General features: G+C 41.4%; 2 protein-coding genes across 5 annotated transcripts in view; one reads left to right on the top strand and one right to left on the bottom strand.

Annotated features, from left to right (window-relative positions):
- The window catches only part of LOC138045996 (glyoxalase domain-containing protein 4-like), a 35,784-nt gene extending 34,573 nt beyond the window's left edge, over positions 1 to 1,211 (top strand). For all 4 annotated transcript variants that reach the window (XM_068892678.1, XM_068892681.1, XM_068892677.1 and 1 more), the window contains one exon: positions 45 to 1,211. In XM_068892678.1, coding sequence (XP_068748779.1) covers positions 45 to 110 — 66 coding nt within the window. In that variant the 3' untranslated portion in view covers positions 111 to 1,211. The remainder of the gene's footprint in view (positions 1 to 44) is intronic.
- A 1,483-nt stretch (positions 1,212 to 2,694) lies between these two features.
- Positions 2,695 to 16,061, bottom strand: part of LOC138045995 (leucine-rich repeat and WD repeat-containing protein 1-like) — a 48,318-nt gene continuing 34,951 nt past the window's right edge. The window contains exons 13-16 of the mRNA XM_068892676.1: positions 9,994 to 10,055; positions 9,582 to 9,657; positions 8,387 to 8,499; positions 2,695 to 6,378 (exon numbers count right to left, since the gene is read on the bottom strand). Of these exons, the coding sequence (XP_068748777.1) occupies positions 6,232 to 6,378; positions 8,387 to 8,499; positions 9,582 to 9,657; positions 9,994 to 10,055 (398 nt within the window). The 3' untranslated portion in view covers positions 2,695 to 6,231. The remainder of the gene's footprint in view (positions 6,379 to 8,386; positions 8,500 to 9,581; positions 9,658 to 9,993; positions 10,056 to 16,061) is intronic.

Below are 16,061 nucleotides of genomic sequence, written 5' to 3'. Positions count from 1 at the left end.
AACGTTTACTACCATAACTTTGCTGCCGTTTCGTTTTGTTAAAGGCAATGGATGAGGATAAAAGTGACGAGTGGTTTGCCAAGGTTGCCGCACGAAAGCAGAAGAAATAAGATCTTCCACTTGTAGAGTACACTACTCGATGGACAGTCGGACTCGATGAGGCAGGCCCCCATGAGTTGTTCAAATGCCGGAAAACTTTATCCAGTGGATAAGTCACTATCAGGAGCCCATGAGTAGGAGCTTGCCTCCCCCATACAAGCCCTATGAGTCAACCTTTGCCCGTATCTTTCTATTTTTAGAACGGAACGAGTTGTTTGGCACTGCACGCAATGTTTAAAATGGCCAATCAGAATAAAGTCATTGTCTAACGAGGACAAAAAAAGCAAAAACAATGCACGCAAATTGTGCGAATTGATGTAAATTGATACAAATGTGAGTCTCCTGCTGAAGGGTTAGTTCTAAAAATAGAAAGATACGGGCAAAGGTTGACTCAAGGATATAGTGCTCCTACTCATCATGGGCTCCTGTCACTATCCATAGTGTAAAATATACTTCACGCTAAACGTTGGCCAAAATTTTCTTACAAACCTTTAGTTTTATCTAGATGTGCTTAGAGTGTGCATATTTACAGTTACGAGGGCAAATACTAAAATTTTTGCAGAGACTGAATATAGTGACTTACCGACCAGATAAAGGTATCTGGCCTTTGAACGAGTGAGGCCAGGTGCTCACTTTATCTCGGGCTGAGTCTCCGAAAGTAAAGCCTCGGTCAAAGAATGAATGAATGAATGAATGAATGAATGAATGAATCAACGCTTTTCTCTGTGTTGTAGTGGAAGTTTGGGCACTTCACAGGAAAACCAGCGAGTTAGAGTTTAGTGGTTATACAAATTTACACATCATCACAAAAATAAGAATAACGGCCCGGGCAAAGATCTTCAACATTTGCTGCTTTTCGATTTTGTTGAACGATGAAGGGCTGTCAACTCTCCCGGATAATGCGGGAGACTCCAGATTTTGGACCGAAGTTTGTCATTTCTAGTAAGAATCGACTTTCACAACTATAAAATTTTCAAATCCTTTGTGTTTTTTTGAGTTATTTTAACATTTTCCTCATAAACTCCCATAATCCTTTCTTGCAAGCGTTGCTATTGACGGATTGTACTTTGAGCAATAATGTGATGGGTCGGATATAAACCAATCAAATCCAACGGTGCAATGCCAATGACAACTTGGTTTTTTACTTTTTCCCAAGTTGTGTGATCGTGTACTTTCTTTGTGCGTAAAAGACGCAATATGACGTCATCTATAATCCCATTCCAGTCAATTGTCAATACTTGAAGAGTTTGGGGGTTGACAGCACAGCCCTGCGATATTGACTGCTGGGGTGGGAAAACAGTTTCAACATATCATTCAACATTTGATTCAACGTCAGTCCCAGGCTGCAGCCGTGGTTATTACTATGGATACGGATATAAACACGTCATTGAGAGACCGATTAGTGCGCATGCTCATACCCAGTTACCAGCCGTGTCGCCGTGTCTAAATTAGGCTCGATTACCAACCGCTGTTTCGGGAAATGAGCCAGCGCTCACTCCCGAAATTACGGGTGGACGCGTGAGGTGAGCCATTGTTAATCTCCGCCAATCTGAAACTCCCCTGCACAAATCGGTCTGGCATAATTATATTTTTTGGCTGCGAAGGTATCCTTTGACCCGGCCGGTTCGAGGTTTACAGTGCTTTTAAGGTAGGAAACATCGAAGATTTTCGACAACGAAAAGTGTTCGAGAAGCTGGAGAAAGGGGATTGCAGACCTGCCAACTCTCACGGTTCTGCCGTGAGTCTCACGATTTTTTGTCATTTCTCACGGTCTCACGACAAGGCTCCTCAATATCACGGGTTTTGGGAAAAATCATTCTGAAATGATTTAAGTTGTTGAATCAGAATAAAAATGGGAAATTAACGAGGAATGTTTGTGCCATAAATTGAAAAACTAAGAAAGAAGAACACTGTTCTTACTTTTTTGTACCCAGCTGTGATTTTCGCTTGTATTCAATAAACTTAATCGTTTTTCTCCGTGTCTGTCCGTCATTTTGAAAGGGGAGTAGGCCCTGGGAACAAGGCCTAATTCCTAGGCGTCTCCCGTGACACCTTGCTATAAGTTTCGTCCTAGTGATGACCTATTAGAATCATCAAAGAAGGCTGCATCTTACAACAGGGAACACAAATAAAACATTTAAATAAACTGTTAATGACTTTCCTCGACGAAAAAGGGGTTTGTTTAATCTTGATCGGGAAAAAAATAGAATCTCACTATTTTTTATAGAATCTCCAGATTTTTTTTCATGGGTCTCCAGAGTTTCGTTTATCAGGGGTTGGCAGGTCTGGGATTGTGTCATTTTCTACCGCATGAGTTCGGAAACTTCACTGATTTTCCAGTTGGCGCCAAGGTCAAGATACGGCTTTCAAATCCATTGCTATTGCAATTTTCTCCTCAGACTTCGCTAATGTAAGAGCAAGTAAATTGAAATTACTGCTGAGTTTATTGGTGGCAAAACGAAGGGGGCCGATGAGGTCGACCGAGAGCTGAAGCGGCCGAACATTTTGTTGATGATTCGCCGGTTGAATTCATACTCACATTGGTCATTTAACCACAAACTCAAGCTCGTATCATCTGGAAACTTGGCACAAACGTTTTTGGCATTGTTATGTAATTATTGTTTTGTTAAAATCATTGTTTTGGGATGCCTAATGTTATTTCCTGGCAAATATTAACTTCGCATAAATTATATTTGAATTTACGTCACAGACACAACTTATCGCTCACGCGTCCAGCCGTCTCTTCTCGGGGAGGATACCCGAACTCGAGTGAGCGGCAGATATGGAGCTTATGTCTAAATAGGCCATTTCCGAGTTCATGTCTGCCTCCTCTTCAAAGCAAGTCTAAGTGCGCGGTTTTTGTGTTGGTAATTAGTTTAGTTTACATATGAATGAAACCTAATTTTCATAAGAAAAACTTCGCACTTAGACTCGCTTCGAAGAGGAGGCAGACGTGAACTAGGAAATACCCTAATTGTCATTTAAACTATCCTTTGATAATGACTGTGATTTTATCTTTTAGGTTTTTTTTAAGACTATCAACACAAACGATAACTAAGGAACAACGAATATAAATTTTAGTACTATCTTGACGCCTCTGGGTCACCGCTCCACCTCGAATGAGAATTACGCTTCTTTCGTTAGAATCTAATCAATTGCCGGCTTTATGTATTTACACGGGGCATAACTGAACCAAACAAAATTCCATTTTTAAAATAGAGACGTTTCAAGGGACAAGGTCACGCAATTTTATCACATAGGCTCACCATAGAATGGAATAAAACACCACGATACAGTAACCGCTAACACTGAATATGTCTGAAATGGACCCGCCACACCAAGTGGGACACTTCATGCCAAGTACATAACAGATACCTTTAGGGCCAATAACACGAGAACCGGTCGTTTCGTGCACCTGAAGTGTAAAGTACTGATCTGCTCTATTTAAGCCTGAGAACTTGTTCTAGAATGGTTAGTTATTAATGCCCGTCGAGGGTGACAATAAATATACCGTACATGTAAGCATCTTCACTTCGGCCAGTCTAATGCAGGCTTATGTATTTGTCATAAAGTGTCCTACTTGACTCCAGTCACAACCGAATATAATTATCTGCTTTGAAAGATGGGAAAACTGGTCACAGTTGGTGATGACCACACAAAGAAGAGAAACGGGTTGAATACGGGGTTAACGACACAATTGATCTATAGCAATGCAAATTAGTTTGTGACGTCATCCTGGTATCAAAAGCATTCCCTCCATTTTAAATTATCAGTGACTTTTCCAACTTTAGAGAGCCTCCAAATCGCGATTTTAAAACCGTAAAAAGTTTTTTTTTTTAAGTAACCAAATATACTCCGGACGAGTGCAAAGAACTGATGCAGAAAACGTTTTCAGGCGACAGGCGCTAAAACCGAGAATGGATGGTGACGAGAGGGAACGATTGAAAGTTAATTTTCATAAGCTAAACACGCACTATTCGCCACAAAATGCAATGACCATGTCCCTTGATACAGTTGGTTACAGTGGAACCTCGCTTTTATCGAATCGAAGTAAAAATTCACTTCGGCATAGTTCGTTCTAGTGGGGTTTCGTGAGAGGAGAGGCATTTCCCCCTACAATTGCATGAAAGTAAGTTGGGTTTAGTATTTCGTTCCTAGTACCGACAACATCGTCGTTATCTACTGGTTTCTTTAACGAGGTTCCACTGTATAATAGTTAGATAAAACATAGTTAATCGAGGAATTGGTTATGAAACCTAAAATCTTCAAAAGCGATAACACTTTTGTCGCAATCGATCTTGAATTGACCGTGACAAAGCTCAAAAGTTTCCGATGTTTTTGCTTCGCAAGGGTTCGTCAATTAGTTTCGCAGAATTTAATCGAAAGATTTGATTGGTCATCTTGTCGAAAAAAAGTGTTTTGGGTCGTACCGTCAGACAAAAACGTGAAACAAAAAGACTTGTCAAGTTTCATAACCATCTCAATGCATAAACTATGGAATAAACAAGTCTGAAATGAGTTGATGGACTACTGCCCATAACTAGAATCAAAAACTAAGCGTATATTCCTGTAGCAGACCTGAGGAAGTCTTAAGGGTGAAGAGAGAGGGGGGAGGGACTCCCCTCCCTCCATCAAGAAAACCGTGCTCAGGCTACAAACGATCAGGCGACCAGAACACCTAACATTGACAAAGTGCCGAGGCAACAGAAACAACAATGAACGTCTGACCTGGTATGCTTGGATTGCGTTTTCTCATGCCACGGTGGCCATGTTGGAAAATAAAAAGATTCATTCGCGAATGGAACTCCAAGCAAAGAAATTTTACCATTTCAATACACCAATACCACAGCTTTTAACACGACCGAACACTCAACACTGGACGCCATAAACTCCAGACCGTCGAGACAATTAGTGCCTTTTACACAATGTAAAATAGGACTGTAATCCAAGATACAGAAAAGACTCAATTCCACAAAGCACAGCGTTTCCGTGTTAACGCGCTTGTCCCTGATGTCAAAACGGTTAGTGTCAGTGATTGTGATGAATAACTCGCTTAGAATTTTCAGTACCATAGCTCGTTAGTTCAGTGGGTATCGGTGATCGAATGATGCGAGTAGTTGACCGGGTTCGATTCTCTCCCTCTTGTGCATATTTTGTTCTTTTTTTATGTTAAAGTGCTATTACGATTTACAACTTTACAACCAACGAGTTTAGTCTCTGTTCTCTAAAATCAAACAAAAACGGTAATGCGGTGAACCTGCATTAATTAACCAATATAAATAAGACAGAGAGGAGGAGCTTAAAACCCAAGAGCAGGCTGCAGCTTGTGTTAACCCTGAAAATGTTCTTTTCCAATCAGCAAACAGCCCAATTTCGATATATTAAAATACAGTCCTAAACAAAAGGCATCATCTCCAGGCTCTTCGGAGTGAACTTATACAAATGCTTATTTTTATTCCCCAGAGCCTCGAAATCATGTTCATGAATTTTAAAATAGAGCAGTTTTCAAGTGACTGTCAAAGGTAATTACGCGATTGCAATTGCCACGCTTGGTGATTGGTTGAAAAACCCTCGCGCCAGTTTATCAACCAATGAAAAGGAAAACTAAAACCAATCGATTCTTCTCGCGCTTTGAGCAAGTTACATGCAATCGCTACGAATTTGGATGGGTTCTTTGCACTGTTTGCACCTGCTGTGATTGGTCGAAGTAATTACTCTTGTATTTGTTTTACGACACTCAATTGAAAATCACTCTATCGAAATTGGTCTATTTCCTTTCAGTACTTGCTCGATAACTTTGGCTAACAGGAACGGGCTGAAATTAAATACGTTTCACTACGTTTGGGCAAACAGCAAACTTCAGTTCGGTGTTTGCCGCAAACGCGATTATTCATCTCTCAAAGCGTTATGGGCGGCAGTTACGATAAACGGAAAACGAAAAGCTGCTGCTAATTAGCCCCTTTTTTTTGCTTCATATATGCAGCTAAAACGCAAAAAAGTAAGCTAAAATTAAGGATGTTTTTTCGCAGTTTGGCAAAACGCAATTTTCAGCTGGACGTTAGCCGTTTTTCGTAAGCGCACAGTTTCATCTGTCTAATATCTCTGTCAAAACACGACCACACCAAGTGTGTGTCATGAGTGTGAACTGGCATCTTCAATTCTCAGACGCTTCCATATGCAAACAACATTTGTGTCGGCCACAGCTACGATGTAGTCCATATTACCACTAGCGCTGACTTGGTTAAATACCTTGGTTGTCTCGTTTGGACAAATTAGGATCTGAAAGCGAATTAGACGTGCGATTGGTAAGAGAAACAGAAACAGTAAAAATGAATGTAAACAACAATTTAATTGTGAATCCCATTTCCATGATGATAATAAGCCATCGTCTTCGTACATCATCGTTATGATCATCGTCATCACCAACATCGTCATCATTATCATAACGTTGCCATCCGAATGACACTGACGTATTGCTATCTTGTCATATCTGATCTAGAATACGCCGCCGTCAACTTTGATAACAGGGAGTTTTAGCAAAGACTACGGCTACGGCAACAGCGAAGCTACAAAGCAAGAATATGATTGGTTAAAAAAAAGAAAACAATCCCGCTGCACGTGCACCACGAATTTCCGTGCATTTCTTTGCCGTACTCCACAAAACAACAACGTTTAGTTCTGGCGACAACGTGAACATATAACAATAAACCATTCATTTCTATTTTTACTTAAAACCGTTCGTACCAATCTAGTTACAGGATAGTTCGCCCGTATTGTAAAAGGTGAACAAGACGGAATAATCGCGAAACACTTGCGATAGCGCTAAGTTATATTCTGGAATGATGTTTTTGGTGACCTTGCCGTTGCTTAAACTCCTCAATAGGGAGTTTAAGCAAAGACGACGGCTACGGCTACAGCAACGCCACGAAGCAAGGATATTATTGGTTAAAAAAGGAAAAATATTCGTGCTACACGTGCAACACGAATTACCGTGCATTTCTCTGCCGTAATCCACAAAACAACAACGTGAAATCACCAAATTTTAGGTTTTGACGACAACGTGAGCATAAAACAATGAAAAAGTCATTTTCTGTTTTGACTTTAAAACCGTTCGTACCCATTCAGTTACTGCCTGTATTGTGCAAGGTGAACTAGACGGAATAATCGCGAAATACTTGCGATAGCGCTAAGTTGTATTTTAGACTGACGTTTTTGTTGCCGTAGCCGTTGTCTTTGCTTTAACTCTCTAATATTAGGAACTTAAGCAACGACAACGGTGACGGGAAAGAGGACGTCACAAATTTGCATATTTAATCTTCTCTGGCATCCCTCAAATGACATCGAAGAGACTCAGAGTATGCCCTGCCCATGTTACACCCCTTCACTTCGTATGAACTGACAACGGGTGTATGCCAAGGTAGGCCTTGTACGCTCAAAAAGCTTCAAATCGTGAGGATGCTTGAATAAAGTTTGTGCGCGGAATTGGCCGGAGAATAATAAATAACCATGAAGTCTATTTAAGAGTCAATTTCTTTAGACCCCGGGGCAATAATTGGTTTTTGAGGAGGGGAAAACCGGAGTACCCGGAGAAAAACCTCCCGGTGCAGAGTAGAGAACCAACAAACTCAACCCCAAATGTGACGCCGAGTCTGGGAATCGATCCCGGGCCACATTGGTGGGAGACGAGTGTTCTCACCGCCGCGCCATTCCCGCTCTTCCCCTCAATGGACCTTTGTCACTCGGTGGCCATGTTGGCCAACGACAATAGAGTTCGGCCCCCAAGCCTCCATTTGATGTGTTTGGAAGCGAGTTCAGGGGACGCACAACAAAAGTTTTCAGTATCTCGGTACTCAAAATGGCCGCCATGTGAAGTAAGTAGTAAAAGTGGAGGTTCCCTTTAAACTTAAAAACAATACAAGCTGCTTGCAATAACAAACAATTGCAGATTGCATTACTAAAAAGGGGGCTTAAGCATGCGCGGTTTTGAGACGCGGAGGGCAACCGGAAGAAAACATTTTGCGTGCCAGGACAGTGGTGTCTCCCAAACTTTTATACTAATCATCTCTAATGGAAACAAGATACTTGGCAATGTAAATGTGGTTGTGTGAAGACAAGTTAAAAGGGAAAACAGCTCACTTCCGGTTGCCGTCCGCGTCTCAAAAACGCCCGTGCTTAAGCTCCCTAATGTAATAACCCCGACCTAGTTCCCAGGGCTTTTTCTTTTACCTCATAAAGTGAAAACAAAGGCCTTGCGAGCGAGGTTGAGACAGACTGCTAATTTGATTACCTGCGCTTGTTTATACTGTTGCTTTTCCTTAGTTCTTGCGGCCAATAGCTCAGGATCCACATCATATAACCAAACAGATCCAGTGTCATCTCCAGCCAATAAAACTGAGCAAGCTAGGGATAAAATCTTCGGTTAAACTACTTGAAATAGGGGTACATCATAAAGTGTGTATAACCTTGTTTATTTAAGCTTGCATAATATTCATGCAACACTGGGCATAAAAGACAATATGGGAATATTTTTTTTGCATTTTTGGCTTCAATGTAATACGTCAGCGCTATGGCTCAATGAAACGGCGGTATGGTTTTACAGCGGTTGTCCTGCAAAGTGCAGCACGAGCAACATATTCCCAAATATCTAGCATCCGAAAGGAAAGGAAAGGAAAGGAAAGGAAAGGAAAGGAACTTTAATAATAAAGTATTCTCGTTTGTCTCACGATGTAGTCACTTGTAATGTAGATCGCGACGTTTCGACTCATCAAGCGATGAGGTAGACTGGTTACGCGTCACCTTTTAAGCAGGATGCTCCGCTGTGACTGGCTGGTTTTCAGCAGCTGTTGATAGCTGATAGTTGGTTTTCAGCAAACGTTGATAGCTTCTTACAGCATCTGAACAACCAGCAGCCTTCCCGTGATTCGCTTCAACATGGAGACAGAGAACGACTACAAACTCGCTTTCCTTGACACCGCAGTTTCAAGAGAACTGGACAGCCGCCTCACCACCAGCGTGTACAGGAAGCCTACGCACACTGATCAGTACTTAGCGTACGATTCCCACCACCCGTAATCAGTAAAACGCGGTATTGTCAAGTATCCACCCTTCAACAACTGAGGTCTGAACTTTTGAGTCACTAGATGCCCTTTGAAGTCAATGGCATATTCCATCTTTTAAAAGTATTAAAGTTTTAATGACTATCTTCACCTTTTCTGCTAACTCGAGGCTCAAAATTATCTACTTTTGTACTCCTAACGTATTCCATTACATAAGTCTTCTGTGACTAATATACGTGAGTGGTCGATGTTGCAGGATCTTGTGACAGCAACAGTTTTGCAAGAAAAGGCCGACATTCACCAAACTTTTCACGAGCAAAATAAAGGTCATCGTATTTAATCAGATAGCACGCAGCTGCGATATCATTTTGAAAAAAAAAAGCCAATTTTAACTACTATAGGTTTCAATGAAATGACTTTTAAAACCTTGTGCGAAGTTGAATTTCAGAAACGGTACTTCAGTTAGCCTCCATGGTAATCTGAGAGCCACTTGAAAATCATTCTAAAAGCAAAAGACAAAGAAAAACCATTAAAACAATTTAAAATACTCGCTTCAAACTAATCGTATTCCGTACTCCATTCGTTGTTACGTTACAAACGTTCCTTTGCAGCTAGCGCGATTTTTCTTTTTTTTTTTTCTTGCCGGTTTTCAAATAGAAAGTAGATATCTAATTAAATTCTCAAAACATTTCTCTTTGAGCCACCCCTCTGGAGTTCATCAACTCAATTCAAGTGTTGTATCCTAAGCTGGAATTGGCCAAGACAGGCTCATAAGTTATAAATCGCATTAACTGTAACACAAAGTTTCTTGCGTTACTTGAAATGATGGTTCACTCACCTCCTGCATCTCAGATGCCGAGTTCCATATATGAATGCAGCCTTCCTCCACTCTCTTAGTAGCTACAAACAAACAAACAAAAAACCTAAGGGGCCGAGCATTCTTTGCTAGAGTAGTAAGTTGGAATGGGTTTATCAACTGACCACCTTAAAGAAATTCGAACGCTGACGCTTCGAACGTTTGCCATTCGTCAGAGCAGATTGACGAAGGGCTAACGGTGGTCAATCCACCACATTCAACTCATTTGGTAAACCCATTTATGCGTTTCACTTTCCCACCGACGCGGCACCCCTTTATCCGCTTAGTACATTGTGGATTGCGATAATGACATGCAGAGTCAATTTTACTAAGCGTCTACTCTCCAACTTCAACGTCACACGCAATAATGGCATGTAGTGTCCTCTCAACTGTGTCCCTCAAGTTAAGATAAACAACTGCATTTACCAGAACCTAAAATTAACAATCAGATATGTCCAGGATTGACCCAAATTAGATGCACGCAGCTTTCAATGAGCGTCCGAAAGTCAGACAATTACCCACCGCCTGCTTCTGCCGCTTGAAATTCCCAAGCTGCAGAAATGTGTTTTCCTGCATTCTGAAGCCCAAAGCAATGTTCTTCAACCACAGAACACTCACACCAGTGAGTCCACAAGGCAAAATTAATTCATTAACGTGACACGACAATAGTGCGCTCACTACGCGGCCTTCCTCAGCTAAAGGCAATTCGGCTCGCGAAGAAAAATAATCGGCGACATAAGACATTTCAGTTGGTCTTTTATGAAGCGCAATTCTTTTCGCAATGCGTTATGGGGCGATTCGTTTTTCTGAGTTAAATGTGGCTTATGAACGCAGCGTATGAAATTGTGACATTTTGACATCATCGGATCAAGAAAAAGACAAACCTGACGTTTTAAATCAATCTTTGTATTCGAAAAAACAACAGACCGTTGACATCTTGAAAGTAGTCGGGCAAAGTTACTTCCACAGCCGGGTGAGTTTGCTCGGTGCCCGGAGGCCTGGAAAAAATTCAGGTAGCTCCAACGGGATTCGAACCCAGGACTTCTGCGATGCCGGTGCAATGCTCAACCAACTGAGCTTTGAAGCCGCACAGTTGTGAGCAGGTCAATATACATTTCCTTCATTCACGAGATACTTCTCGTTGGATATCAAACTTGGACGTACACCTGTTTGTTTGTTATTTATTTGTTTGAGCGGGTTGACGTTTTGGCAGCTATTCAGCTTATGTGGACTTGCTATACCCACCCACCCATATACTCACCGAGGACAGCCACTACACCGGGAACTTCATCCCCTACTCTTCTCGAATAGAGTGTGGGTTCTTTAACGTCCTACAGGGGACTAATGAACATGGAAGATATTTGCGAGACCGGGCCTACGGTTTACAGTCCTTATCCGAGAAGACTTGAAAGTCCATGAGTGTTGGTCCGGCCGGGGTCGAACTCACGACCTCCCGCATTGCAGCCCGGTGCTCAACCGAGCCACCGGTGCGCGTGACACCTCTATTAAGCAGCCACTTTCCAAAGTCCCGATTTATTTGCAGTAAACTACTTGATACCTCTATTCAAGGACAACCTCTATTAAGTGATCGCGGCCACCTTTTTGCTGTCGCAAGTGTATTATTTATATGGTTTTTTATCTCCATTAAAGCGGCCAGTAAACTTTCTTTCCAAGCAAAATGGTGACGGATGAGACAAGGTGATAACTGATAACAACCAGAAACAACAACTGCAATTTAATCTCCACTATAACAAGTCACAAGCCGCGTGTACTGTTTTGTTACAACCAAACTCTGTACAGGAAAACCTTATTACTACTGTACTGGAAATCTACAAAAATCCTTGCTCCTCAAGTTTTGATCTTAACCATTGAATTAAGAACTCGTCTCCTGTGAAGCAGTACTCGCATGGAATTTCTAAACCATGGCCAGCCCCTCTGTTTACGCGCTTGCCTTTCACAACAGCTCTTCCTTTGTTTGTTGGCCTCTTGAGAAATTTTGTAAGCCATAGGGCCATAAGCTTGGGAATATGTTAAAGAGCTGTTTCGCCATTTAATTCATTCTCGTGGATGCATTTCCTCCTAGACCTCCCACCTTCTCTTTTGCGGACAATTGCTACAGCGTTGTGATCAACCGCATTAAGTGGCTCTCGCTTGAGTTCACATTCATCGTCTATTTCCGGTGTCCAAATTTCTTGATATTCATGGTACCCTCTAACGAATGAATTCTCCTGTAATAAGGTTTCGCTTGTTGATACTTTTTCTGCCATAATCTTCTCCTCAGGCCAACAGAATACACTTTGGACTGTCTGCTTGTAAATTTTAGCCGCATACATCAGATAATGCATTTCTATCCAAAGCCACTGTCATGAAAAGTGTTATCTTTTCCCGTGCCGCTCCAATCATGTAAAGTAATGGATAAAAGACTTGGTAATTGTTTCCTTTAACAAATTACCATCGATTTGCCCTGTCATTGTGTAGCAATAGCTTGCAATGATGGCTACTGATTGTAGCTCTCGTTCTAAAGACGTTTGTCAAATTTGCGGCCAGGAATCAAGTTATAGATGTTTGCATTGTGCCAAGCCAGTCTGCAACGGATCAAAAAGTTGCTTCGTTGCAAGCTGTGTCGATATGCACTCCGTTACAAATTCAAAGCTTAAAGCTTGCGTCGAGGAAAAGTCAGCTACACCAAAGGGAAGCAATACTACAAAGGCAAAGGCGAAACAAACGTGCTCTGCAACTTCCAAAAAAGAAGAGTAAATGTCTTGACATTTCAGAGAAAGTAAAAGTCATCCAGTTTGCAAAGCAAAACCCTAACCTTGGATCAAGGAAATTAGCTGACCATTTTGGAATAGTTAAGACGCAGATTTAAGCAATACTGAAAAACAAGGAGGCGATCACGGACGCGTATGCCAGCACTGAAACCCCACATCACGCAAAAAGAAAACGTTCACCACAGTACTCAAATGTGAATCAGGCGGTGTGGGACTGGTATACAATGTGCAGAACTCCAACTTCCCGGTTTCCGGCTCTATGCTCCAAGAAGAGCGACGTTAATCGCAGAAAAATTAGAGATTTCCGATTTTTGTCCAATGGCTGGCTTGAAAAATTCAAGCAGAAGTGCAGTATCTGCAACAAAAAGGAGACGATGGAAAGTTGGAACGAGACAACTGGGTCGAACGCGCGAGATGTTTTGAACATGGATGAGACAGGTTGCTTTTGGCGTGGCTTCCTGAAAGAACCTTACACGCCAAGGGAAGACGGTGCACTGGAGGGAAAAAGCGAAGCAACGACTAACATGAGGATACTTTGTAAATGCGGAAGGGAGAAGGAATATCCTGTTGTTATTGTCACCTCCGTCAGTCCGAGATGCTTTAAGAACGTACAGTCGCCAAGCCGGCCATGCATACAACTGCTCCTTTTTCGCCAATAGTAAAGCTTGGATGAAGACAGATATCATGACACCAATTCTGTCGAAGCTAAATCGCCAGTTGAAGCGCAACGATAGACATATCCTTCTGTTTATGGATTATGCTCCCTGTCATCCACAAACTCTGTCCGGACAGTTTTCAAACATCACCGTTCAGTTTTTGCCAAAAAACACCACTTCCATATCACAGCCACTAGATGCCGGTAGAATCGCCAATTGAAAGGTCCTTTACAGAAAGCGAATGCTGCGGTACGTTTGCTCTCAAGTTGATGGCGAGAAAAACGCGTCCGAGATGGTCAAATCCATCAACGTGCTTATGGCCATTGAATGGGGGAGACAAGCCTGGAACGATGTTCGCCAAAGCACTATCACGAAGAGCTTTCGGAAGACTGGTTTGCATCCACGTGATAAACCGATCGAGCACGACCCCTTTTGAAGGAGAAGAACTTGCTAACCTGAAAACTAGAATGGATCGGATATATGCTGAATGCTCTGTGAAGGAGTTATTTCCTGTGATGATGATACCGCAATCTGCGCCAGCCTGATCGGATCCATCTAACCCGAACTGGAGGGAGGAGGTCAAAAGTGAGTTGCGAGATAATGATCTGGACGTTCAATTCGTTTCAGAAGACACCTCGATTGACGACGACTACGACAAGGAATTAGAAGAACCATAATTCAAGAGCCTTGCAGAAGCCTTGCGCATAACTGACCAACTCCGGCACTTTCCCAGTTTAATGGGGTAACAAGACCTTGCCCTAGCTGTAGAAAAGGCAAATGACGTAATCTCGTCATTACAACTCCGCGCCCCAAAACGGCAAAACAGCATTGACGGATTATTTAAAATAAATCGTCTGTAAAATATCTTGAACTAAATTTTTTAACATACTAACTGTTGATGTAAAAAGGCCTGAGAAACTTGTCAACAATGTTTTGCATTTTTTCTGTACGTTGTCAAACCGAAGAAATACTGTATGGGCTGGAAATGCACTTGATGTTTTGTTACAAAGAATTTTGGATTTATCTTACAGAGTCAATAAAATCATGTTTACCGTCATTCCTATCCAATTTATGTTGTAACTCTATTAAGCGGCCAACCACTATTGAGCGGCCACTTTTCAAAGTCCCGAGGGTGGCCGCTTAATAGAGGTCGGATAATAGACCAATTTCGATATATTAAAATTTAGTCCTAATTAAAGACAGCATCTCGAGACTCTGGGGAATAAAGATAAGGATTTTTATGAGTTTATTCCCCAGAGCCTCGAGATGATTCCTTTTGTTTAGGATTGAATTTTCATAAATCGAAAGTGATCTATTGGTTCTGCGCGCGATCACGTGGGTGCCCAATAGACCTTATTCACGATGGCCGCCATTTTGGATTTGCTATTATCATGCAAATAAGCTACACACTTCTGAGGGGCAAAAAACACAAGTTCGAGAGGTTATAACGAACATCTTAGCCACACAGATGATTTGTTTCACGTTCATTGAATGTTTATCACCTAATTAGTAAAACAGAATGATTACACAAGTTACTTCGATGTTTCTTTAGTGAAAAATGAGCAGAAAGCGAAGTAGAAAGTCAAAATGTCCAAGGCAATCCAAAGATATAAAATTATTATAAAAGGTCCTTAATTCTAAATTCTAAAATGTACTTTTAGCAATGTTAGCTCAATATTTCGGCGAGACGATTTTCCGCAGTTTGGCTTTTTTCCAATGTTTGCCCCCCAGCATAACAGATGGCTAATTTGCATGACAATTTGAAAACCAACATGGCGGCTATCGTGAGTGAGGACTATTTCAGGTATCCAATTTAAACAACTCCAAATTGAATACCTGTAATTGGACACCTACGCCATTCGCGAGTCAATCACACACGCACTTGGATTGAGTCTTTCTTGCTATTTTTCCTACTGTTTGCAAAATAAATCGAATATCATTTTAACTTTTTCACACAAAAAAGGTATTAAAAGACGTTATAACCTCGAATTTTGAACTCTGTTGTACTCGCCTCAGTCCTATTACTATTACTAATAAACTCTGGCCATCAAGAATATTTACAACAAGGAGACAACGTTACTGTTCGCGTTATTTTCAAGTTAGAGATAGAGATACGAAATTCCTCTTCGAGTGTTGAAAATATATGAGAAGAGATTTTTCGTATCTCCACGCAGCCATGCAATTTTCTATTTATTATATAAACACCAGTGAAATACTAAATCATTTCACAAAAGGCATCGAAGGGCGCGATTTTTGTATGTAACCATAGAAACAGAGATATTTTCACGTGTGAAGATATTATGTTTTCGCGCGAAAGCTCACTCGGTATTTTATCGGTGTTTATATAATAAATTGCGTTATTGTTAATATTTACTTGAGATGTGGAGTCAGAGGGACACAACGGTGAACGGTAAATGGACACTTTGTGATGCTTATGTGTAGCTATGTGTCAAAGCTGGTAGGGGTACACTAACGTTTTATCAAATGTTTGATGGCTTTTCTAGTCTGACAAGAGCAACAAGAAAAAGAAGAAGAAGAAGAAGAAGAAGGAAGAGGAGGAGGAGTACTGCACAGGTATCGCAGAAGTCATGGGTTCAAATACCTTTCAAGTTAGCCCAGATTC

Source organism: Montipora capricornis, chromosome 4 (assembly GCF_036669925.1).
Source record: "Montipora capricornis isolate CH-2021 chromosome 4, ASM3666992v2, whole genome shotgun sequence".
Taxonomy (NCBI): Eukaryota; Metazoa; Cnidaria; class Anthozoa; order Scleractinia; family Acroporidae; genus Montipora; species Montipora capricornis.
Note: the sequence above shows the minus strand (reverse complement) of the source record. Positions and strands in the feature narration are given on the sequence as shown.